The sequence below is a fragment of the Lissotriton helveticus genome, chromosome 1_1 (genome assembly GCF_964261635.1).
Source record: "Lissotriton helveticus chromosome 1_1, aLisHel1.1, whole genome shotgun sequence".
Classification (NCBI taxonomy): Eukaryota; Metazoa; Chordata; class Amphibia; order Caudata; family Salamandridae; genus Lissotriton; species Lissotriton helveticus.
This window is the reverse complement of record NC_136057.1, coordinates 769,934,809-769,961,330: the sequence shown is the minus strand read 5'-3', so window position 1 is coordinate 769,961,330 and position 26,522 is coordinate 769,934,809. Positions and strand designations below refer to the sequence as shown.

The 26,522-nt window shown below is 43.3% G+C and overlaps 1 protein-coding gene across 2 annotated transcripts in view; it reads right to left on the bottom strand.

The window, feature by feature from the left end:
* Window positions 1-26,522, bottom strand: part of CTTNBP2 (cortactin binding protein 2) — a 671,065-nt gene that overhangs the window by 367,854 nt on the left and 276,689 nt on the right. For both annotated transcript variants that reach the window (XR_013606931.1, XM_078674334.1), the window contains exon 3: window positions 19,645-19,866. Coding sequence is in view for 1 of the 2 variants with exons in the window: in XM_078674334.1 (XP_078530460.1) it covers window positions 19,645-19,866 (222 nt within the window). In the remaining variant the exon portion in view is untranslated. The remainder of the gene's footprint in view (window positions 1-19,644; window positions 19,867-26,522) is intronic.

Genomic DNA, 26,522 nt, shown 5'->3' with positions numbered 1-26,522 from the left:
GGAGTCTCACGTTATGTGGCTAAGTGAAAAAGAAATGTAACTCTGCAAACCATGGAAATGTGTAGGCCACATGGCATTTCACAAGAAACGAAAGATGCTGCTATACTTTTAAGTAACTTGGATTCTAATGTCATTTTACTGCAAAGTATTATTAATCATAGAATTGAAAATAATGTTTTGAATAGATGTGTTACATTATAGTAATGTGTGTTAGTTAGAATACTGTTTAAACAAAGAAATTAAATGTGCATATTGCAGAGGCCCGTTTCATGTAATTCAGTAGGCCTAAGTAGATAAAGTTGCTTCTTTGATCTGCATGTGCTCGTTAAGGAGAGGTCGCACAGAGCACGAATGTAAAGCCTGTTCAAATGTTTTACGACCCTAAGATATGGTGGAGGCCGGAATTTGGGGCCTACAGAGAAAAAGTGTCTTTTGCAGGTGCGAGGGGGCTTAATCAGAAAATGATGAATAGACTTTTGTTCAGAGACGCCTGGCACAGGCCTGTAGGAGTCTTCAGGAATTTCTAGGGGGTACCGTCTTGCCGGAGAGAAGCCTGGGAAGCAAGGTCAACTTTAACGAAGGGTCCCGAGGAGTACCAGCATGGAATTTGCCGCCAGAACCGATACCACGTGAGGGGCGTCTCCAGGGGCGTTCCTATTGGAAATGTGATTTTGTATTAGGGACAGCACCCCGGGGTGGAGTTAGAGCAGATGATCTGAGGAACCTAAGAGAGCGGATGGGTAGGCAGATAGGGAACTGCAAGACTTCGACTTTGAGACAAAGACTAAGGGAAGTGTGATCTTCTTTGGAAGTCACCACGGCTGACACCTTTTTAGGTAAAGATCTTGTTAAGTAGGGATGTCACTTAGTCTAGTGTAGGGACAGTCTAACCTGAAGTTTTACTTTCTGTAAATGACGCATAAGCTACAGCTTGTGTCCATATTAGCAACTTTAATGCTCTTTGAATTTGTTTTAGTTATATCCTTTTGCCGACTAAGAGCATTTAGAGAATTCTTGTTTGTATTGATTCCTGTTTATCTTTTGAACATCATTCTGAGGTGCTTGTATCTCCAGATAGCTTTGGCTTTATAATAAACTTTTAAACCTTTTCCAGTGGTAAGTGGTTCTTTAGAGTGGTGTAAGTTCTTTCTTGATTAACCTAGTAGTGGATTGCCTTTTACTCAATGACAGGTACCAACGATTTAGTCGACCTGAATTGGGATCTGGATTAACAACAATAGACCAGAAATCCCGCGTCAGCAGTTGGTAGCAGAGGATGGTTATCTTCTTGAGGAAGGTAATCTAGACTAGGTTAGTTTACCCCGAGGTCCCTAGAGTTCGAGAGGTGGCCTGCCGAAGAAGGCGCTGACGGAGAGAGAAAAGCAGCAGTATCGTACGAGAGTGAGTATAACAAGGGTCATGCGTGGATAGATTGCGGTGTTTTGTGTTGTATTTGTATTGTAATGTCATGCGGAGTTGAATGCCTGTAGTGTGATTGTGAGAAGGTTGTGAGCGCGCGCAACCTGGTAAAATCTTAAGTTCGGGGTAGAGCTTAAGTGGTTCGTTCGGGTGTATCGAACATCCAGAGTAATTGTCGACCAGAGTAAGGAGGTCATGAGGTACCATTGACCGCCGCAGGACCGAGATAGGGGGAGTGCAAGAGTGAGTGTGTGAGTAACGGACGCTGGTCGAAAGTTACTGTGTGGAAGTAACCTATCAGAGAAGGCGATTGTCTGGACGTAAACGGAAAGACATTTCGTCAGTTAAGGTGACAAATACAGATAGACTGTGGGCGTACAGTCAAAGAAAAGTGATCGCTTGGACGGAAGTAATCATTTTTCGGAGTATGAATGGGACGCATGCATGACCGCGGAGATGAGCTGAGAAAGGAGGGGAACTTCTGCAAAGGGGGACGGGTGACGTCGACTAGAGCCGCGCTTTCTTTTCAATCCCATTAGACGAAGAGAGCCAGTATCTCTTCGCTTTTAAAATGGAGAGTCGCGTCTTAACATGGTGTAGAATCCCACAAGGGTTCACAGATAGCCCTTCAATCTTCAACCAGCTGTTGAAAAAGAACCTTGAAAGTCTAGTGCTGCCACAGAATTCGGTTCTGGTCCAGTACATAGACGACCTACTTGTTGCGTCAGAAACAGAAGAGGCTTGTAAGACAGATACCATTGCCTTGCTGAACCATTTAGCTGAAAATGGACACAAGGTATCCCCGAGCAAATTGCAGTACTGTCTGACAGAAGTACAGTACTTGGGTCACCGGATAGAAAAAGGAAAGCGCAAGGTGTCACCAGATAGGATAGAAGCAATCATGAAGATGAACTCGCCTACAACACAGAGAGAAGTCAGGATGTTTCTAGGAATGGTTGGTTATTGCCGACAGTGGATAGCTAACTTTTCACTGAAAGCAAAACCCTTACAGAAACTGACGCACAAGGAGGTGAGTAATCCGGTACCATGGGACAATGAGTGCTTGATGGCGTTCCTACAGCTGAGAGATGACTTGTGTCGTGCTCCGGCTCTGGGGATGCCGGACTATGAGAAGCCATTTTCCCTCTATTGTTGCGAAAGGGAGGGCTGTGCTTTGTCAGTTTTAGTGCAAGTCCATGGAAATGCCCGTAGACCAGTTGCATACTTTTCGGCTACCTTAGATCCAGTAGCCGCAGCGTTGCCCGGATGTCTCAAATCCGTTGCTGCAACAGGTGTCAGCATTGAGCGTTGTGAAAGCATTGTGATGGGACACCAGTTATTGGTGTATGTACCTCATTCTGTGGAACTGTTAATGACCAGGACCAAGACCCAGCACTTGACTAACAGTAGGCTCACGCGCTATGAGCAAGTTATTCTTGCTGCAGAGAACGTGACCCTTAAGAGGTGCTCTGTCTTGAATCCTGCTACACTGATGCCACTTCCTAATGACATTGAAAGCGAAGACTGAAGATCACGATTGCCTTGATGTGACTGAACTATGTACGAAGCCAAGACCAGATATTGTGGATGAACCATTGCTCGACCCCGATGAAATTTACTTTGTCGATGGTTCATGTTTAAGAGATGATACTGGTCGGTTGAGAGCAGCTTATGCTGTTTGCACCATTACTGGAGTTGTGGAAGCCGCTTGCCTGGAAGGAGTACACTCCGCTCAGGTAGCAGAAATTATTGCATTGACCCGTGCCTGTATAGCAGGTAGCAAAATCAGAGTCACCATATATACTGATAGCCAATATGGTTTCGGTGTAGTTCATGATTTCGGGCAATTGTGGTCTCAGAGGGGTTACATGACCTCCTCTGGTTCGCCAATCAGAAACGGAGAATTTGTTCGACTCCTGTTAGAAGCATTGCAGGGTCCAGCCGCAATTGCGGTTGTGAAATGTGTAGCTCGTACGAAAAATACAGATTTTGTGTCACAAGGAAATAGATATGCAGACGAAGTTGCCCGCTATTGTGCGGAGCATGGTTATTCTTTCACGGAGGTGGAAGTAGGTGGGGCTCAGGAAAGGACAGAACTAAGCATGATGTTAGAAACTGTTGATACTTGGGAAGATTTGAAACAAATGCAAGACAATGCACCTGAATCTGAGAAGCAGGCATGGGAAACAGCGGGTTGTGTGAGAAGGGAAATGGACTTTTGGGTTTCAGCAGATGGAAGGGCAGTGTTACCTGAGGAGTTAGCGAGCCCAATGGCACGACAGATACATGGTCCAGTGCATTTAGGAAGAGATACCATGCTGAGGGTGTTCAGGCAGACTTGGTATTGTCCAAAATTTAGGATTGCAGCAGAAGCAGTGTGTAAGCGATGCGTTACTTGTCAGCAGTTGAATATAGGGAAAAGAACACCAGTTACACTGAGTCACATTGGGAGGTCTGGGGGGCCTTTCAACAGAATGCAATTGGATTTTATCGAAATGCCAAAAGTCAACCGCCTCAGGTATGTTCTGGTGGTAGTATGCATATTTTCCAGATGGGTTGAAGCATACCCTACACGTAGGTGCGATACACTCACAGTAGCAAAGTTGTTGCTTAGAGAGTTGATACCGCGCTTCGGGGTGCCTGCCTCTCTGGAATCGGACAGAGGAACACATTTTAACAGCGAAGTTGTGAAGATGCTTTGCTCTGCATTGAACATTGATCAGAAATTGCATTGTAGCTATCGACCAGAGGCTTCAGGTATCGTGGAGCAGATAAATGGGACGTTGAAATGTCGAATTGCTAAAGTGTGTTCATCAACTTCCTTAAGTTGGCCTGATGCTCTTCCTTTGGTCCTTATGAGCATGCGTAGCACACCCAACAGGAGGACAGGTCTCTCTCCACACGAGGTGCTGATGGGGAGGGCAATGAGACTTCCAACTGTCCCAACGACTGCATTGTTAAACATTACAGATGACCTGATCCTGGATTATTGCAAGGGGTTGTCTGACGCCATTCATTCTGTGTCCCTTCAGGTACAGGCCGCAGAAGTTCCATCTTCAAGAAATCAATGCCACGACCTGTGTCCAGGTGACTGGATAGTGGTGAAGAAGCACGTCCGGAAGAACTGCTTAGACGTGCGCTGGAAAGGACCCTACCAGATCATCTTAACGACGAACACTGCCGTGAAGTGCGGAGGACTGCCAAATTGGATCCACGCTTCCCATACTCGAAGAGTTCCAGCACCCCTGGAAGAAACAGCTCCCCTCACAGACGAAAGTCCAGTTGTGGAGGAAGAATCACAAGAGGGGATCAGTCAAGCTGTGGGGGTGTCTGAAGAAGTTGGGAGTGTCACAGATCCAGAAGAAGAAGAAAGACAGAACGGCAGTGAAACTGAAGTTGCCACTGAAGGAGAAAGCTGCTGCGAAAATAACTCAGACACAGAACAAATTCAGAGTGACCAAGAATCGAGTGAACGGACGAGAAATAGGAGAACAAGGCGTGGAGCGGCTAGCTGGCCTGAAAGAAAAAGGAGGCCAAGCTTGAAGCCAGCTCGAGAGGAAACTCTTGCTCCTATATCCGAAGACTCAGATCCAGAAGAAAGTGCACAAGGACAAGAACAGGAAGGTCCGAGGAGATCAAGGAGGGTGCGGGTGCCTTGCAGAAGATACGCTACTCCTGAGTGGACCTACCTCGCTACCGATGTCCGAGGGACGCAGAACTGGGAGGCTGAGGAAAGTGACTCTGACCAGAACTGACCCCTTCATAACAGTGGAAGTAGAGTTGCTGATACCAGGAGTGGAGGTTGAAGGGCTGCTGACACTCAACATCGTCTATCCTCCTCTTCTGAGCGGAATAAGAAAATTGATTCTAGAGACAGTTGAATTTCCGTGTTGCTGTTCAAGGTGTCCAATACTTGAGGGAATCCTTCTTCGTATGGAAATATTTGAGCGAGTAGTGGAAGTTCTTGGAACACGCATAGTTTCGGATTACTAAAGACTTTGTAAAGAACTTTGTAAATACAGATTGAAAGATAACCTAGCGCCAAGAAGAAGGAGAAATTGGGAATTTCCATTTTAGAGGATGGAGAAGGACTAGGGTTGCCTATTGCTACCGAACTCAGAGACTGTTTTTGCAGAGGGGATTTTTCAGCTTCCAGGTGTGGTTCGAAAGATTGGAGAAGCAAAAGAAAAGAGACTCGTACTGTGAAAGAGAACCAGAGCTACACTGTCTTGAGACCATGGAGGCTGGCAACCCGAACCGCAGGGCAAAATGCATAGTAGGCACACTTTTAGGGGTAGTGATTTCTCTTATAGTTTTAGTAGTTACTGTATCTTATATAGTGGGACATGAAAATGATGTGAAAGCAGCAAAAGAAGCAAAAAGTGTACCAACACAGAAGCCTCCTACGATTGGCAAACAGGGGGAAAACACAGCAAAAGAGGAAGCTTTGTTAGATGCTGAGATTAAGAGATTACATGCAGACAAATCACAGGGGATTTTTAAATCGAATGCTTATGCCAAATTGCTTTATGAATATATTGATGTCATGGAGGCGAAGAACTGCTATGTTTGCATGCAGTTGCCAGCTTCTGTAGATGAAGGCATCAGGTATCATCATCTTCCATTGACCTATGGAATCTCATGTAGTTTGTTGCTGAGCATATTTTATGAACGTGAGGGGTTTGAGTATTACTTCTCGAACTTTGACTCGGTATTACCAGAGGTGCCAAATTATAAACACCTCAATAAATGGGATTATTACAAGAGTGAAGACAGGTTACAGAAATTTTTCCTTCCATGGAGAACTTTAGATACTTCACATGCCCGAAGAAATAATTTGACTTGTAAGGTATCCGAAATTGAGAAAAAGTTTATAGGGCAGGTGGATGATCGATATAGAAGACAAAAGATTCTAAAAGCTTCAGGACAATGGAAAACAGATTGGACCCAGGAAGAAAGAGAACACCAAAGAAAGGGTAGCAGTGGTCCAATAGCTTTAGACCGAGAGAAAAGGGGAAATCTATGTATACACAGAAGTCAAACATATTATGAGAATGTGTTTGTGGGAGCAGTCAGTTGTGAACATGCTTTCCAATTGGAGTATTACTCCAAAGATTTCCTAAGGGAAATGCAGGCGATCCCGAATGTGTATTTTGTTTGTAGAAGAAATGCATACGTGAAACTACCAGATAATTGGTATGGATCATGTTACTTAGCAATTGTCTTCCCCAAAATATACCATGCTGAGGACTTAGAAACCAAACGGAGAGGAAAACATACTAGAAGAAGAAGGGATGTAAGCGCTGAGGAGGTAGTTGGAGATGTATTTGGTGCTATGTTTCCTATTTTAGGGATAGCACTAAATGATGTTAAGATAAGAAGATTGGCAACAGTTGTAGATAGACTATCCGCCAGTACTGCTAGATCTTTAATGCTGGTGGAGGGAGAGATGCAATCGATAAGGGCAATGGTTCTTCAGAACCGACTTGCTCTAGATGTTCTGTTGGCCAAAGAGGGAGGAGTCTGTAAGGCTTTGAAGGTCCAGGAATGTTGCACTTACATTCCAGACAATTCAAAACCTCTAGAAAAGTACATTCGAAACATTACTGAAATACACCATGAGATAGAGGATTTGACAAAGGTAACAGTGTGGGAAAAAGTAGGTCAAGGAATGGGTAAAGTTGGAGGTTGGTTTTCCAACCTGGGAAAGAATATCATTTGGTACATATTGAAACCTATCATCATAATAGTGATTTGTGTAATCGCTTTGTGGGGTTTGATGAAACTGTACAAATGGTATAGAGCAAACAGGTTGCAGAGATCCATGCGAGAGCAGGGGAGGAGATTAGCTGCGATGCAGGAGAATCAGTACAAGAGTCTGAGGGCTCTAGAGGAGATGAAACGAGGGAATCTTGCAACGACTTCAGTTTGATACAATACCTTAGAGAGGGTGTTGTGATGATGATGACTACTGTAAGTCATCAAAGGGGGGATTGAGAGAGCACATATCCGAAAAATTTAGAAGTGCACCATATTTACAAGCACGTTATATTAGTTTAGTATAGAACATACAAGAGTGTCAACTTATAGAGTGAAAATATATACAGGAGTGTTTAATTAGAATAGAGATACATATATCAGTGTGAAAACTAATGTAGAGCTTTGTAGAAGTGTTAGTATGATGTTGGAGTCTCACGTTATGTGGCTAAGTGAAAAAGAAATGTAACTCTGCAAACCATGGAAATGTGTAGGCCACATGGCATTTCACAAGAAACGAAAGATGCTGCTATACTTTTAAGTAACTTGGATTCTAATGTCATTTTACTGCAAAGTATTATTAATCATAGAATTGAAAATAATGTTTTGAATAGATGTGTTACATTATAGTAATGTGTGTTAGTTAGAATACTGTTTAAACAAAGAAATTAAATGTGCATATTGCAGAGGCCCGTTTCATGTAATTCAGTAGGCCTAAGTAGATAAAGTTGCTTCTTTGATCTGCATGTGCTCGTTAAGGAGAGGTCGCACAGAGCACGAATGTAAAGCCTGTTCAAATGTTTTACGACCCTAAGATATGGTGGAGGCCGGAATTTGGGGCCTACAGAGAAAAAGTGTCTTTTGCAGGTGCGAGGGGGCTTAATCAGAAAATGATGAATAGACTTTTGTTCAGAGACGCCTGGCACAGGCCTGTAGGAGTCTTCAGGAATTTCTAGGGGGTACCGTCTTGCCGGAGAGAAGCCTGGGAAGCAAGGTCAACTTTAACGAAGGGTCCCGAGGAGTACCAGCATGGAATTTGCCGCCAGAACCGATACCACGTGAGGGGCGTCTCCAGGGGCGTTCCTATTGGAAATGTGATTTTGTATTAGGGACAGCACCCCGGGGTGGAGTTAGAGCAGATGATCTGAGGAACCTAAGAGAGCGGATGGGTAGGCAGATAGGGAACTGCAAGACTTCGACTTTGAGACAAAGACTAAGGGAAGTGTGATCTTCTTTGGAAGTCACCACGGCTGACACCTTTTTAGGTAAAGATCTTGTTAAGTAGGGATGTCACTTAGTCTAGTGTAGGGACAGTCTAACCTGAACTTTTCCTTTCTGTAAATGACGCATAAGCTACAGCTTGTGTCCATATTAGCAACTTTAATGCTCTTTGAATTTGTTTTAGTTATATCCTTTTGCCGACTAAGAGCATTTAGAGAATTCTTGTTTGTATCGATTCCTGTTTATCTTTTGAACCTCATTCTGAGGTGCTTGTATCTCCAGATAGCTTTGGCTTTATAATAAACTTTTAAACCTTTTCCAGTGGTAAGTGGTTCTTTAGAGTGGTGTAAGTTCTTTCTTGATTAACCTAGTAGTGGATTGCCTTTTACTCAATGACAGGTACCAACGATTTAGTCGACCTGAATTGGGATCTGGATTAACAACAATAGACCAGAAATCCCGCGTCAGCAATGTTCTACTGTAACACGGCAGAACAAAATCAAAGCGCTTCGATTCTCAGCCAGGAGTTAAAACGCAGAAAAATATCTGTGCCCAGATTCTCTGTTTTCGATTCCCTCTCCTGCCTTTGGAAACCAAAGTTCAGTGGAGAGTGGATATTGTAGTGCAAACCTGTTCTTAAACATACAGTTGGTGCATTATTCTTTTGAAATAATTCCGGTATGCAAAATACCAACTTAAACTAAAACTGTGCAATTGTCAATATGGGGATACAGTTTTTGTGTAGGTTTTTCACATTAAATTAGCAAGAACAATCTCTTCCTTTTCCATTTGTTTTTATGTAAGTCACTTCATTACAGGCCATCTAGTGTCACTGTCCTTTATCGATTGTCTTGTTGTTCTTTTCATGTTGACATCAAATGTCTACTATGGATGATGACTTTTCCATCTTTTATCGTTCAGGCCATAAACTCTTAATTAAGCAGTGTGCAGGACCCTGTTGTGGGAGTAGAATTTGTGCATGGCTCTCAGAACCAATGCATAGCCTTGAAAGCCTGACACATCGGAACCGCGTATTGCCGCCACTGAAGTGTGGCGAGATATTCATATAGCCTCAACTGTATGGAGAACCACAGCGCATCGCACTTCGGAACCAAGGCATCTCAGCTTGGTGCTTCATCTACGGAACCGACGCATTGCCATCACTGCTTAAAGAAAATCAATGCATGATCTACTGTGTAATCAACATAGACGCATTGTCCGACGCATTCCTCAATGTTACCGCATCTCGCTGTTGACAGCCTGTGCTCTATCATGGTTGGCACAAACTATTGGCTTTTCCACAGTTTAGCGTGACTAGATTACCCCCATTGGTGCTCATTGCTTCAATTTTTAATCTTTAAAAATTCATACCGTCTCCTACTCATTGGATTTTTGTTGTTTTGGTCTTCATTTAATGATTAAATTGGCGACTTTTACTAAACATGAGTGGAGTAATATTGTGGTGTTTTCACTGTGTTACACTGTGTGTGTGTGTGTGTGTGTGTGTTACACAAATACTTTACACATTACCTCTATAGATAAGACTAACTGCTCTGTGCCAAGCTACCAGTGGGTGAGCACAGGTTATCTTTTAGTGTTTATCTATTTACCCTGAATAGGATTGTGATTCCTGCTGGGTCAGGGTGCAACCCTTTGCCAACCAGAAACCCAATTTGGTTTAATTGTTAACCACTGCTTCTTCCTCTTCTTTGAAGATCAATTCATTGGCCCATTAAAAACTCTTGGATAGGATCTTCTATTAGGGGTAATACATAAGGATGTGCTATTGATATATGTGGGTGCTGACTTGAACAATAACTATAATATACAGCTTACTATGTCATATGATAAAATTAGAATTGCATTTTCGGATGTTGAATTGTACTCTAAAAATACTCGTAAAGAATTTAATGCACACTACAAGTGCACATCTTAGATTTCAAATCAAATCTATCCCTAATGGCAATGGTCTTCAATCTGTGGGGCGCGGCCCCCAGCCAGGGGGGCCGTGGAGACATGGGAAAGGGGTCGCGCTCTTCATTTCCTAAAAGAAAACGTCCCAGGTGGTTAATTCCGGTAGTTAAAATGCTTTCGCTGGAATGTTGTTTTTCAGGGACTCTCTTGTGTTGGGAAATTGAAGCCAGGCAGACTGCTACAGGTGCATTTCTACAAGTGTGTTGCTGGCCTGAAAGAAATGCAAATGTGCACAACGAGTTTCATTTTATTTCTTTTATTTTTAGTGTTTTATAGAGCGCGAACTTGACCCGTGAAGGTATCAGAGCACTTTACACGGTATACAAGGTCAACAAACCAACTTAATAAGGCAAAGAAATACAGAACTCTACAAAAGGTTGGCGGGGGCAGGGGTATTGGATGTGGGGAAAGGGGATGCACGTGAATGATTACAATCATAGTTAGAGACAGTAAAAACAGAGGCCCACATATTCTTTGCGGGATAATTAGTGATCAGGGGATGAGGCAATAGTCTTAGCTTCATCCGGAAGCGATAGTCTTAGATTCATCAGCCATAATGTGGTGGGTGAGGGCAGGCATTAGATGAGGAATTTACCCATGAGGAAGGTTTTGGCCTCCTTCTTGAAGCGTGCGAGAGAAGGGATTTTTCTGATGTCGGGTGGGAAAGAGTTCCAAATTCTTGGTCCGGACCCAGTGAACGCCCTATTGTAGGTTCTTTTTTTCTGAAAAAAGGCAGGTTGGAGTAAGAGGTTTCTGGCGGACTGGGAATTTCTGCTTCCTCCAGATACCACTAGTTTCTGTGCCAGATAGGCAGGGGAGTTTGTGTATAGGGCCTTGTGAGTAGTGCATGCCAGTTTCAACTGGATTCTGGCTTCTAGCTGGTGCCCGTTTAGTGCTTTCATATGTGGAGAGATGTGGTCAAATTTTCTGGTGCCAGTGAGTAGTCTGGTGGCCGCGTTGAGGCAGGCTTTTAGAGGTGCTAAAGAGATCTTGGGTAGACTGGTAAGGGTGGAACATCCATATTCCAGTCTAGAGATGACTAGTGCATGAACTGCCATTTTTAGTTCAGGAGCATCGATGGGTAGACTGGTAAGGGTGGAACATCCATATTCCAGTCTAGAGATGACTAGGGCATGAACTGCCATTTTTAGTTCAGGAGCATCGATGAAAGGTTTCAGCTTCCATAGATAGCTGAGGAGGAATCTGGCTGCTTTGGCCATCGAGCTGATGTGGTCTCGCATGTTCAGGTTCAGGTTACAGTCAAGGATTATGCCCAGGGATTTGGCAGAGTCCACAGTGGTTGGCGGGCAGTTTAGAGCGGTGATGGCCTTGATCTACTTCTGAATCTCCGGGTCGGCTTTTGAAGGGGAGATTAGGAGAAATTCAGTTTTCTTTGCGTTGAGTTTGAGTTGGTTAGTGGGTAGCCACTGAAAATGTAAAGGATTTTCAAATTAACTCATTGTGCATATTTTAATTTCTTTCAGGCCAGCAGCAAGGTGTGTTAAGCGGTCTGCCTGGCTTTGATTTTTTCAGGAATGGAGAGTGTTGTTGAAGTAACTTTAAATCGCTTGAAGCTTTTTGAGTGGTAGTGCACAGAGTTAACTGAGCTGTCAAGTGCTTGCTTTTAATTGTTGTTGTATTTTCATAGTGCTTCTATCCCTGAGAATGTGTTGAAGGGATAGTTATGTGAAATAAATTGCATCCATAGGGTCTAGATATTACTAAATTATATGGGCCTCAATTATAATGTAATGGTGTAGGGCAGCTCCGCAAGTCTTTTTGCTGCGCTGCCCTTTGCCAATTCAAAAGTACAGGAATGGACTGTATTTATAAGATACGGTGAATTCCTGTCCTTTCTGGCAGCACACAATTTGGTGCCTAGTACCAACACAGGGACCCTTGCACCATGGTGCAAGGTTGTCTGCATTGTTGGCAGGATTGGTTTTGCGCAAAAACAACTCATGGAGGCTTTTCCCCCTCTCTATGTGTGCTGCACATAGAAAGAGGAAACAATTGAGGAGAATTAAAGATATTTCTCCTCGTTAAGCATACCCTGGGGCAGCGTACAGTCTTGTTGCATCCTCAGGTTTACAGATGCTTGTAAATCTGGGAATGTGTCAAAACCCATAGGAAAGTCCACTGCAATGCCCATGGAACGCCCCCTCCCTGACGCGGTGTAAGGCAACGTATCGACTTGCGCTGCGTTGCCTTACACCATATCTAGGAGGCCATGAAAAGTGACTTTGCGTGACCTTGCAGATATGGGTCTGTATTCTGCGCAACCAGAGCGTAAAAATAAAATGACGCACCGTCAGCTCAAGGGGTTTATATTGTTGCTTATTGCTATATTTGGGTGTTAAACTGTTACTAATATGGTGCAACCGCAGATTGACTTTTTCTCGGTGAACATTTATGTTTGTCCATGATAAGGAGTGACAGGTTCTAGACATTTTTGTAGGGAGGGGGTCCTTACGCCTAAAAAGTTTTGTTGTGAGGTCTCGGCATCAAAAAGTTTGAAGTCCACGGTCTTATGAGGAAATGATTTAAATCAGAAAATAAATGAAGTCTTGATTTTCACTCAGAATTTGCTAAGAGAAAAGGTTTATTACAAGGGTATATGATAATAAAGATATTGTAGAAGTAAAAAGCAAGATTAAAAGGATTCATAGAGCAACCACACTGAAGTAAAATGTGGGAACACATCCCAAGAAAATTGTTACATCTCATGGTTATGAAATATAGAAAGTGATAAATTGTCTTAGCAGGCATATCTTTAAGGGAGGTATTACACAACACCCCTGTATGAAATTCCATTGCTAAGTTACACTTAGAAATGTCCTTTCGCCGGCTATTTGAGACACTTGCCTACTTGATCCTTGTTGTCTGTACAAAGTCAAATAGCTGAAAGCAAAAAAACAAAACAAAGTACTATAACTATAACATAACGCATTTTTTTATCATTGTCCGCCACACTGCTGTACAACATGGCTAAAAACATTGATAAAGACAGTAGCACACTCAGTGGGGTGAGTTATTGGCTTTGTCAGTGTTTATTGGATATAGTGTGAACTCAACATGAATAGACACGCCCTGAAGGAAAACTAGTGTTTCACTGTTCGTCATTTTGTTTTATGTAGATGCACCTGAAATTTTCGACTTAAAAAAGCAAAAGCAGCACGCTTCATTTGTATTAGACAAGGCTTTCCCCTGCTGCCCTAAACACACATACCAATAGATAAAATACAAGCTAGTCTTGCATTTAGAAAGAAGTTGGTGTAAACATCACTGCCTGAAACTTCATGCACAGTTTAATATTTGTGTTAGACTTCTACATATACATAAAATAGTCGAACTGACCTTTTTTAGCAGAGTATAGTTTAGATTTGACCACATGCCCTTCGCTCTGCCAACCTACACCTCGCTCGCACCATTAGGGCACGCAAGAGCAGAGCAGGCGGACGATCCTTCCAATTCCTTGCTCCGGCCCTTTGGAATTCCATCCCCCCTGGGGCACGCGCCACGCAAGATCACTGGCTCTTCCGGAAAAAAATGAAAACCTGGATGTTCGTCTCCATTTAGCACAAGCTACCCAGCTCAGCTTGCCAATCTGGCTCACTTCACTGTATACTTCATAGCACCCCGCTGATTGACTTGTCTGCAAGCGCTGGCACGCCCTGTTGCTAGGGCAGCCATGCGCTTTACAAACACAACTAACATAACATAACATAACATGGTCACATAGGTTGCCTCTGTGTTGTTGCTTACCCCATCCCCCAAATGTCTTTTCACCCTCCTGTGATATAACCCATCTGATTTATGATTTTTATCAAGTTCATAGGCTGGAGGTCAGGCTGGAGGTCAGGGAAGTGCTAGCGCCTGGCTGTTAGTTAGCACTCTCAGTAAGATGCTGAATGTACTGTCTTTCATCTAGGGCATTGTATACCCTTCCACGTTGTCCTCTCAGTGGATGCATCCCAGCACCGTCCCCAAAATGAAATACTTGTCAATTGCTGTGCTGTCAATTGGCACATGAAGTGCTCAGAGAGTTGTCACCACATCAAGGGTTGACTACGTAGTGCTCAGAGAGTAGTCACCACATCAAGGGTGGACTACGTAGTCAACCCTTGATGTGGTGACAACTCTCTGAGCACTTCGAGCCAGACCTTCCGCCTCCTTTAAATAAATATAAAAGCAGCGTAAGACGCCCTGCGATAATCTTTGCACAGCAGATCTGCCGTTTTCCAAAAAATAATTAATTAATATCGGAACACACTTTGCCATGTGCTTTACGCAGTAGGACATTACTGATCGCATTTAACCCACCTGTAAATTTCCGGAAAGGCGACTACACCCTTACTTGACAGAGTTGTCAAGATATGATTTTCATTGTCCTGAAGATGGTCTCAACAACTCAACAATAGAGACCGAAACGTCGACATATGCTTTTTATACTGGATTAATAAATCAATTGTAAATAGGTAGAAAAGTGTCGAGAATTGTTATATAGAAGTTCTCTTTGATTGATATACATGAAATGTACTTCTTATAACAGTGCTATCTATTTTGTACCCTTTTTCTTGTAAAGTATTAAATACAAAAATGTTCATATACACCTGTTTTTAGCTCTCATTCTCATTAAGATCACCTTTGGTGGCTTATGTATATTGACTAAAGACTTGCTGTTGCAGTTTTTTGCACTATCGGCACCAAGTTGCTTAGTCCGCTAATTGATGTTTGAAACTTTGTTTAAAATCTAACAGTAGTAAAATCCCTTGAAGGTATCTTCACCCTACCCTACTGTCAATGTGGCTGTGAAAGTACTAGGGCACCACTTAAGGAAGGGATCGATGAAAAAGCAGGAATCGCAACAGTCACAGATGGAAAGTAAGGAATCTACCGACATTAGCCCCTCTTTCTTGCTCCATTTTTAATAATGCAATTTTATTGAATTCTCAAATGGTATATACCATACAAAATATTCCCAAAAGTGAACGCCCAGCTTTTTGCCTTGCACACACATTTTTAATATGGCAGTAATCAAAATATATATTAGAAATTGCCACCCACCACATTAATTATCCAGCACTATTGTCAAAGAGGAAAATCCCACCCCCCAATTTCTACAGTCCACCTCACTACCCAGAACAATTCCTCTGTAGTCCCACCCATTAGTCAAAATGTTGGCATGTTTGTTCAGGCTGTCTCTAGTTTCATAGATAGGCAGTTTCAAAACCATGCAGTGATTGAACCCTTTGGTCCATCTCTCCAGTAATGGCCACAGCGCGCTTCCCCAGCCCTTGCAATTTCCCTCTCAGCCACCAATAGTACCAGGGGAAGGAAGGCCTCCTTGTATCTGTTGGATTGGGGATCTTCAGTGATCTGAAGTAGGGTTATTTAGGTTACGATACCAGGGAGCATTCTAGCACCTCACTCACCATGTCCAGGACCCCATACCAGAAGTAACTTAGTTCAGGGCATGACCAGAGAGTATGAAGTAAACCTTGTGCCACCACCACATTTAAAGCAGTCAGTAGAGGGATTCTTTCCAAAGTGACTGACTAAGTCGAATAATATAAACTCCATGCCATATTTCAGCTGAATTAACCTAACTTGTATGGCAATGGCTACTACGCTGGGGGCCATTCCTAGTCTGACAAGCCCCCGATGTCCTTATCCCATGCAGCTCAGAGGAGATCAAAAGTGTTGGGAGAGGTATGTACGATGATTGAGTTGATCATGGAAATGTGTTTCCTTCCTAATTTGCCTACCTGTAGCCGGGATTCTAAGGATTTAAACTCGGGAACGTCAGACAAATGTGCAATATGTGGATGCAAAAAATGGTGCAACCGAAGGTAGCAAAATTGAGGTGTTTGTGCAAGAGCAAGGAGACTGCAGTCAATTGGACATTACCATCCGGGTCCCCTGCAACACGTCCAACCGCAGAGATATACCTTTCAAATCCCAAACCCAGAAACTCTTAGAGTCCCCAAGTTTCGTCCCTACCGATCGTGGGGGTCATCTCAGTAAGTTTTCTGTGCCATCAAAGATCCCTAAAGGATTCCCACAAGATCTTCATCACCCGCTTAGTCACCGACGGCTTCTCTCTTAATTAAAGCGTGCCCGAAAGGAAACAGAAGTCAGCACAACGTCTACTTGTGACCCACGTTTATGCAGTTTGATGTATTTCCACCTTAAGATTCTGTATTATGAATTTATACCCAATACACATATTCAAGTTTCCATTGTGTTAAATAGATGAAACTTTGTTGAGTACAGTGCTGCTCATAAATAAGACGTTTATCTTTTTATGTTTCTACCCCCTTATGCTTCTTCTCTCTATCTTTTACTCATACTCGGTCTTTCACCCCCATTTTTGCTCTAATCTCACCCTAGCCTCCTTTCTGCATACCACTCTTAATTTCACTTTTCTCTCGCTCTCACACTGTCCAATCTCCCATTTATTTTTTCTTCCTGTTCTTTCTCTCTGATTTGCCCTCTTGTGTTCTTTCTAATTTATGTGTCTGGTTTCTGTTTCAATCTCACCTTTCTCTTTTCCCCTCTCCTGTCGTTGATCTTCTCTTTCTCTGTCTCCTTTTCTACTTCATTCTCCCTCTCTTCTAATCGTATTCACTTTCTTCCTCCCTGCTTTATTCTCTCTTTCACACATATACAGTAATACTCAGTTTCACAACGAACCATTTATTATTGTGCCCCTTAAGTTAGCCAATAACAAAGGCTTTTTTTTTAGCCACGCCACACAGCATCATGGATGTTGTGCAGCATGGCTAAAAAACAACTGTCAAAGCCAATAGCTCACAAAAGAGACACTTATTGGCTTTGCCAATGCTAGTTACTGATTGCAGCCTTCCATTTAAGGTATATGCAAATAATGAGGATATAGTTCTTGAGGAGATAGCTGGAAAGAAACAAAGGAGTCTTGCAAGCATTTGCTTTAAAGCCTGATGTTTGAGTGTTTAAGTCCTAAGCTAACAATCAAATGTACCTATTTTCGACTAACAGTATGTTTTTTCATCCACACATCTCTGTCTCATGCATTCTTCTTCCCTACACCTCCCAGTTTGTTCACTTATATTTTCCTAGGCGATGCACTGATCAGGGATTTAAGAGACTTCCCAATTTCCAACTTTTAAGGAGGCATTTGAAATATTCCCATTTTATAAAAAGAAATATAGAGTGTAATACCATCGTACTGGTGAATCTGCCGCAAATTATATTATAATAAATGTGATCAGCCTTGTGTGTGTTTTAAACTCTTCAGCAGACACTTGAGGCATATTTAGCACTACTTAATATGTTTGAATAAATAAAATGAAGGGCGGGAGGAGTGCATATGCTCTCATCTTTGGTGCTATTTAACATGAGCCGTGCATATTCATTAAGCACTCAGCACAAGAGCTGCTTGGCTGAGATTCAAAACTGCATTTCAATACACAACTCCTTTTGAAGTCAATTATTTCGATTACGTTGTCATCTACAAAATGAGGAATTCTAACGGATCTTTGGGGGGAAAATACACGTACTGATGGATGCCGATAACCAAAGTACTCTTTCAAAAATCTGACAATCCAGAGACTTACTTCCAAACTAACCGTGGATCAGAGGCTGTGGTGAGAAGTAGATACCAAAAAGCAGCATTTTTGTGACTGTAGTCGATTCATAATCTGCAAGGAGAAGATATATAGCCACTGGAGCGCATCTTCTGACTCTAGGTCAAAGGTGCCAACGTTGGAAACTGGTGATCTGGATCTAATCTAGTTTTCTTCGGCAAATGACTGAACAGTGGATGATTCTGTACAACTGCTTGATGTCCCTATACCTACCACAAAGGTAAAAACAGGGCTGGCTCTAGGACGGTGCGACCGGTGCCACCGCACTGGGTGCTGGCTTGGGGGGGGGGGGGGGTTGTGTTTGCAAGTTTATTATTTTAAAGTACCTGCTGCCACTTTCTCCAGCAATTTCCGGGCAACAAAAAAATGTCAGGATAAATCATGTGATGAATGTTCTTCCTGAAGAGAGATCGGAGTTTTGTTTAATTACAGTTTTGACTCACTATAAAGTAGTGCAGAGGGTTAATACACCTGTTGCAGAAAACAAGTGCTGAGCAGGTTACAAAGTGTATAGAATGTAAATAGATCAGTGGGTCACTGCTTTTAAAAGAGACATCATTTTGTTACTTGCAATTTATAAGTTAAAATCCAAATGTAGGATTTGAACTTATACATTGCAAGTAACAAAAGGATGTCTCTTTTAACAGCAGTAACCTATTGACCTATTTACATTCTATGCACTTTGTAACTGTACTATTCATTTTTATCAAAGAACTGTATGCACGCTGAAAAGCATAGATTTGAGCAAAGATAAATGTTGCAAAAAGAATGAATTTGGGCAGAAATCTATTCTCATTATTAAAGAGAACGCCCAATTATGGTGTTCCTTTTTGAATTCTGAGTGTGTGCTTCTCTAGACCAAGCACTATTAAACTATACTGTCTACCAGTATTGAAAACATGCGATTCCTACACCTTGTAGTCCTCTGTCTTAAGTAACATTTCCTATACGCTGAGTTACACACATATGATTGATTGTCTCTGTGTAGTGTTTGTGATGCAAAGTGCTCTGACACCCTACACTGGTATGAGTGGCGCTACATATTCATCAGCGAGAGAGAGTGGTTATGGAGTCTTGGGCACTGTTAAAGGGTGGTGGTGGGAGAATCCGTGATGGAGGTGGTCATGGGGGGGGGGGGCGCCAACAAACATTGTCGCACAGGGCACCACCAGCTCTAAAGCCGGCCATGGGTAAAAATGCAAAATGTAAGTGGTACCATGTGAAGAGTACAGTAATTGTGTAATTTACAACTCTAGATCTATACGATTCTGTATCATCTTGCATCCGCCTATTCCTGCACAAATTGATGTTTTCAAATAGACTGGAACTCCAGAGTTTGTAGTAAAAACAGTAGAACCAACAATTTTCGTCGAATCAAATCCGCAAAACGTACTGGGGGTAAACGTGCGGGAAAACTTGAAGAAGCTCTGTAAACAATATTCAGAATTCCACAACAAAGAGAATGACATCAAACTTCATGGCTTATTAGCAGTGGGATGCTCACAAAAGAAAAAACTGCTAACATCGAAATGTTAGCAATTTGATAAATAGATTTATCTAGAGAACAGAAAAAGATGCTAATTAAGGTTATTGTTTCATGTAAAGCAATCAAAACTAATAATTATGGGACTTTCGCATTCAGTACCTTTCTTTGCCTTCGTTCAGCAGCAGCCAATTGTAAAGACATTCTCTCCTGCATCTTCCTACAGTGAGCCATGACTATTTCCAAGATGGATATGGGGTTGGTACAGATGGGTCTTTTCTGTTTTTCACCACCTGCCTCATAGTCTCGCTGGAGAGCCAGAAAGGGGTCGCTCAGGTTGAACTTCCCATAGCGATCCTGGACGAAAGCCTCCCTAGTCCGTGCCTAGAATATCGAAAAAAGGAAGTGAGAACATGTTACTGACATAAGCATTGAGGAAACACGCTTTCATGATCATATACACATACATGCTTGCACACTTCAGTAACCAAAACTCAGTAAATAGGAGTGGCTCTTGCAAATCACAATTGGCATTAACATTTAATATTCTAATGTTTATTTTAAATTGTATTAATGGGGAAACCGTGCCTGCTTTGAAGAGGAAATAGCAATTTTGACCTCTGTTTTAAGTAAGTCTAGAACAGCACAGCCGCCAGAACTGGTCAAACATCCATCATCTTTATTTCTATACTTTGCAGCTGGTATAGCGCACACAAAGCCAGGAGAGAGAGAGAGCCTTGTGTAGTATATCAGTAATAAAGTAATAGGACATATATATTGTACATTGGGGCTTCAACCAGATATTGAGTAGTCGTCCAATTTAACACAGGTAATGAGAGGAACGGGTATAGTGGAACTTGAGTTTACAATCTGAACGTGAAATATTGCATTGATATCTCATGGAGATAAACAGCAGGGTCTCACCAGACGAGTGCTCGTGTAGTCAGTGCATCTATCAAACAGAGTATTGTGAGGTAGCAAGTGTAATATAGTTTTCTCAGGCGCATTCTGTGATTAGCTCAAAACAGAGAACTCTCTTGGCACCCAAATCAAAGGATAGACCAAATGAGGTGTAGCAAGCATTATCTTCCAAAATACATTAAGGCATTAAGGCTAATCATCGCAACTGATGTGATATTGAGGTGGACAAGGAGATTACGGAGACTCAGAGGAGTAGCTAAGAGTGAGAGGGGGAGTTGGAAAATATCCCCTCTCTGAAGGGTCACCCCAAAGTTTTAGCCTTCCTCCTCCTCTTTTACAGACCTTATTTTTGTTGACTTTAGGACTCTGGGCACTTTACCACTGCTGCCCAGCGCTGAAGTGCATGTGCTCTCCTCTCTAAACATTTTATGATTGGTTTATAGCCTTTTGGCATATTTGATTTACTTGTAAGTCCGCTCGTTCCTGCCTGCTTGTTCACAGAGCCTGCCAGCATTTTCCTAAGCGTCGTTCCCTGATTGCGAGGACTGTTTGCCCAGAGACGCTAGTTTTCAAGGAGCTAGGAGCTTGTGTGCTCCTTGGTGTATTTTCATTGCCTGGACACAGGGTGTGAAGCGTCCCACGCTTGGAGCGGGAGCGGGACTGCGAGGACCAGAGGTGCTAGCGCTTGTCCATCGCGCGCACCTGGTGCCTCTTCCCGCCCCCTTTCTGCAGGCTACTTCACCTCTCGCGGCCCCCGCTCCGCGGGTGCCGCTCGTTCCTGCCTGCTTGTTCACAGAGCCTGCCAGCATTTTCCTAAGCGTCGTTCCCTGATTGCGAGGACTGTTTGCCCAGAGACGCTAGTTTTCAAGGAGCTAGGAGCTTGTGTGCTCCTTGGTGTATTTTCATTGCCTGGACACAGGGTGTGAAGCGTCCCACGCTTGGAGCGGGAGCGGGACTGCGAGGACCAGAGGTGCTAGCGCTTGTCCATCGCGCGCACCTGGTGCCTCTTCCCGCCCCCTTTCTGCAGGCTACTTCACCTCTCGCGGCCCCCGCTCCGCGGGTGCCGCTCGTTCCTGCCTGCTTGTTCACAGAGCCTGCCAGCATTTTCCTAAGCGTCGTTCCCTGATTGCGAGGACTGTTTGCCCAGAGACGCTAGTTTTCAAGGAGCTAGGAGCTTGTGTGCTCCTTGGTGTATTTTCATTGCCTGGACACAGGGTGTGAAGCGTCCCACGCTTGGAGCGGGAGCGGGACTGCGAGGACCAGAGGTGCTAGCGCTTGTCCATCGCGCGCACCTGGTGCCTCTTCCCGCCCCCTTTCTGCAGGCTACTTCACCTCTCGCGGCCCCCGCTCCGCGGGTGCCGCTCGTTCCTGCCTGCTTGTTCACAGAGCCTGCCAGCATTTTCCTAAGCGTCGTTCCCTGATTGCGAGGACTGTTTGCCCAGAGACGCTAGTTTTCAAGGAGCTAGGAGCTTGTGTGCTCCTTGGTGTATTTTCATTGCCTGGACACAGGGTGTGAAGCGTCCCACGCTTGGAGCGGGAGCGGGACTGCGAGGACCAGAGGTGCTAGCGCTTGTCCATCGCGCGCACCTGGTGCCTCTTCCCGCCCCCTTTCTGCAGGCTACTTCACCTCTCGCGGCCCCCGCTCCGCGGGTGCCGCTCGTTCCTGCCTGCTTGTTCACAGAGCCTGCCAGCATTTTCCTAAGCGTCGTTCCCTGATTGCGAGGACTGTTTGCCCAGAGACGCTAGTTTTCAAGGAGCTAGGAGCTTGTGTGCTCCTTGGTGTATTTTCATTGCCTGGACACAGGGTGTGAAGCGTCCCACGCTTGGAGCGGGAGCGGGACTGCGAGGACCAGAGGTGCTAGCGCTTGTCCATCGCGCGCACCTGGTGCCTCTTCCCGCCCCCTTTCTGCAGGCTACTTCACCTCTCGCGGCCCCCGCTCCGCGGGTGCCGCTCGTTCCTGCCTGCTTGTTCACAGAGCCTGCCAGCATTTTCCTAAGCGTCGTTCCCTGATTGCGAGGACTGTTTGCCCAGAGACGCTAGTTTTCAAGGAGCTAGGAGCTTGTGTGCTCCTTGGTGTATTTTCATTGCCTGGACACAGGGTGTGAAGCGTCCCACGCTTGGAGCGGGAGCGGGACTGCGAGGACCAGAGGTGCTAGCGCTTGTCCATCGCGCGCACCTGGTGCCTCTTCCCGCTCCTTTTCTCCCTCCTATAAGAACTAATTGGTATACGCGAACGCGGGACGCGCGCGGACGAAGACCGGACTAAGAGCGGGCCCTCTGTGGCCCTCAGTGGGCTGAAGTAGGCTGGGCTGGGCCCACTCTCTAATTTCTATTATAATATATTATATTCGTTTATTGCATTGATTGTTTGTCATAGTAGGCAATTACTGTTTATTTAGTGATTCTATACATGCCTCTCATTGTTCGCCTGAGCGATTAGTTAGTATCCATTTTTATCTGTACATTACCTGCGTATTTATACTGTATATTATCTATTTTTATAGTTTGATCTTAGCTGTAGTATGACTGCCAAAAAGTTGAGATCTGGAAGAGTGTTGGGGGGAAGATCTACAGCTAAGACCAGATCAAACCCCCTTCGTAATAAGAATATTGCAACGATTCAGTTGAAAGGTCAAGCCCAGATTTTTCAGCTTTGGGAGAAAGCGTTGGATGGTATTCCTCAGGAAAACATCGCACCTGATAAGAGCATCTCCCTGGTCTCAACCCCTATTCCATCTTTGGCTAGTCAACCGAAGGAGTTAGAACTGGGAACTCCCGGTCCTAGCGCATGTATTTCTGGGGGTTTTCCACCTATCACGTCTGTATCTCAGGAGAATGAGAAATGTTTAATCTCTAGCCCAGTTAATCCCAGAAACTCTAAGACTGTATTAACGTTTGATGATGTTTTGCACAATGGGTCTTTGTCCATCTCTAAGTCGAGGGTGGATATAAATGAAGATTCACAGTCTCTGATTATTGACCCCGTGTTGTGCAAACGTTATTTGGTTGATGTCCCTAGGGCATTATCAGATGTTGTAAAGTCCCCTATGGGCGCTACTCCTTCTGGCCTCCACCTTTTTAGCAGTACTCCTTCTCCCAATTCACCTGATCCCTCATTTAAAACAAACATGTCTTCAAGTCCATTGCTCAATATAACTGGGATTGAGGTTATTAATGATCCTAGTTTGAAATATTCCGAGAAACCCATTTCAGAATTCTTACTTTCATTGGAACAGTTGCTATCCTCTATTCTTATGCTACTTAATAAATTCGTGGGTAGCTCGGATTGCGTATTGGACTCTGTTACTCAAATTTTAAAGGCTTTATTACGTAAGACCTGTGAAAGGAGCTGTGGCCCAGACTCTTCTCCGTTAACACCTCCTAATAATGTTCGAACTAATACACCTTGTTTGTTGAGTGAGAATATGCCGGTGGCTCCGGTAGTGAAGGACGCGTGTCCCACATTGAAATCTTCTGCTTATAATTGTATAAGCGATTCCATTCCAGGTATTGTTGCTGAGGAAAATAATTTGGTCATTCCCAATGCTATTGCCGAAGTGGCATTATATCCTATTTTCGATCTTGAACCTAAGGGGTTGGAATTGGAGGAAAAAGCCGATAATCATGTAAAACCTAAGGGGGGGAAAAAGAGGAAGTCTCTCCGCAGATTTAAAAAAAGGAGACAGAGACAAATTCTCTTTGAGAATCCCAAAGTTTCCTTCAAGTCCCCCTCTGTTGAGGTTGAAGACGATAAGAACAAGAACAAGGATAAGATATTTTTGAAGCTTGATCCAATTAGGCCATCCTCTGATTTCTTGGGGCTCTCCGTTAATTCTGATGATATCATTATGAATTGTTCAAAATCAAATCTAACAGATCAGGGTCTAGGAACAGAAAAATCTATGACCCTTCGTTTAGTCGAAGAAGAAAGATGTTCTGCCTTGGTGGCTCCCACTTCTTTAAATCCTTCTGCACCCTCTTTCCGTACTCGATTAGAGGGGGCAATTGGGGGCCAAAATACGGCTCATAAAGTCACGGAACTCCGTACTGATTCTTTGATTTTGGATTTTGTCCCATTATTCGATATCGATTTAAGTTTGAACAGATCTTTTCTGTTGAATTGTTGTAAGGATATCGAGGGACTAAATTTAATTAAATCTAGCGACATTGACTTAGTAACACTATTGGGATCTGGACCCACGTCTTTAACTAGGGTAAGGTTCTATTCAAATCTGATAGTGAATCTAATACTAAATAAAGCTGAACTTTTCCAGAGCCAGGGGATTGATGTGGTACCATTTATAGCTACTAGTGGTGACAATCTCATTGCGAATGGTCCTCTTAGGGGATTGAGTTCGGTTGGTCTTTCTCAACCTTTTGATGACTTAAAAATTCGAGTGTCAAAATCAAAAAGGATAGTAACGCATCCCATTCCTTCCCCTAAAACAATAAATAGAGGCTTACCCGAGAATGACCAGCAATGGAATTGGTTACCCGGTGCCCTGGTGACTAAGGTGACGGATAACCCTAGACTGTTCTCTCACCTTTAGCAGTAATTTTTCTGTCATCTCCTGGAATGCAGCTGGCATTAATAATAATCCGGAAAAATTATCTTATCTTTTTTCCTTGAATGCTAATATCATTTGCATCCAGGAAACTTGGTGTATTGATAAATTGAACATAGTGAAGGATTATTATGTATTGGAGGTGGCGGCAACCCCCTCTAGTAGAGGACATGCAAAGGGGGGAATTGCTTGCCTTTTATCAAATACAATTATGTGGAGTTTCTCTCACTATATCGATCCCAGTAACCTTTTCCAGGCTGTGACCCTCTCTAATTTAGATAAAATTGGGGAGAGACACCCTCTTGTTATAATTAATGCCTATATTCCGCCTGGTGATTTTTTTAACACTTTGATGAAGCAAATTTTCGTTTTTATTAGACAAATAAAAAAAACAGTCCCTCTCTCTAATTTTTTGTTAGTTGGCGACTTAAATTGTAAAGTGTCCAATTATAGTCTTGAATTATTCAGGAATAAAGAAAAAGAGGAGGTCCTATTGATACCCCAAACCATTTTTCCAGATAATATAAAAACAAATAAACGGGGCAAATTGCTGCTTGAGGAACTATATAGTACGGAGGGACTCATAGTTAATGGTAGGCTCCCTTCTGATGTCCCTGCAAACTATACTCACAGCTCCTTCAACAGCAAATCAATTTTAGATTATATAATTGTTGACCAACCTTTTTTCTCTTTGTTAAGGGATTTGGTGGTCATGGACACTAGCCTTAGTGACCATAATGTTATTGTACTAACGCTCTCTTTAGAGCCACCCAATTCTGATACCTGGGTGTTGGACAGAGAGGTGGTCACCTTTCAAAAAACAGGTAGATGCTTCTGGGATTACAAAGCCATGAAGGATTTAGAACCTCTCCTTGAAAAAACTGTGTCCGATTTAAATAATTGGCAGGGGGTGGAAGAGAGCTCTTTTGATGCTTTCATAAAGGAGGTCATCTCCGCAGTTAAAAAATCGAACCTAATTAGGAAAAAAAATTCCCTCCCAAAAGCGGTTGTTTCCCTTAATAAGGAAATAAACAAACTGGTGAGGGAACAATATTTAGGTGGTGCAGTAGAAAGATCCCAGAAAATATCTCTTCTCAAGAGGAGGAGGTGCAGGTTAAAGAAAAAAATGAAAAGAGAAAAAGAGGACCTGTTATGGATTGGATTGCGTGAAGCCGCCGTCCATGGGAACTCTAGACAATTCTGGACCCTTATTGGGAAGGGATGTGGTTCTAGAGTGCGCCCATCTCCAATCCCTATCTCCGAACAAACCTGGGTCAACTACATTTTAAGTCTGTATGCAAAAAATGATCGGCAGGTGAAACTTAGGGGAATTGAGGAAAATACCACCCTTATAACTGAATACCCCTCAGAATTATCCATAGAATTAGCTATAAGAGACATGCGTTCTTCTGGTGCCATGGGCCCTGATGAACTCCCGATATCAGTCTTAAAACAAAATCCAGTAGCCTGGAGTAAAATCCTATTTCCTCTCTTTAGGATTTGTTACCTTAAAAAATATATTCCTGCATCCTGGAAGGGGAGCATTTTGGTTC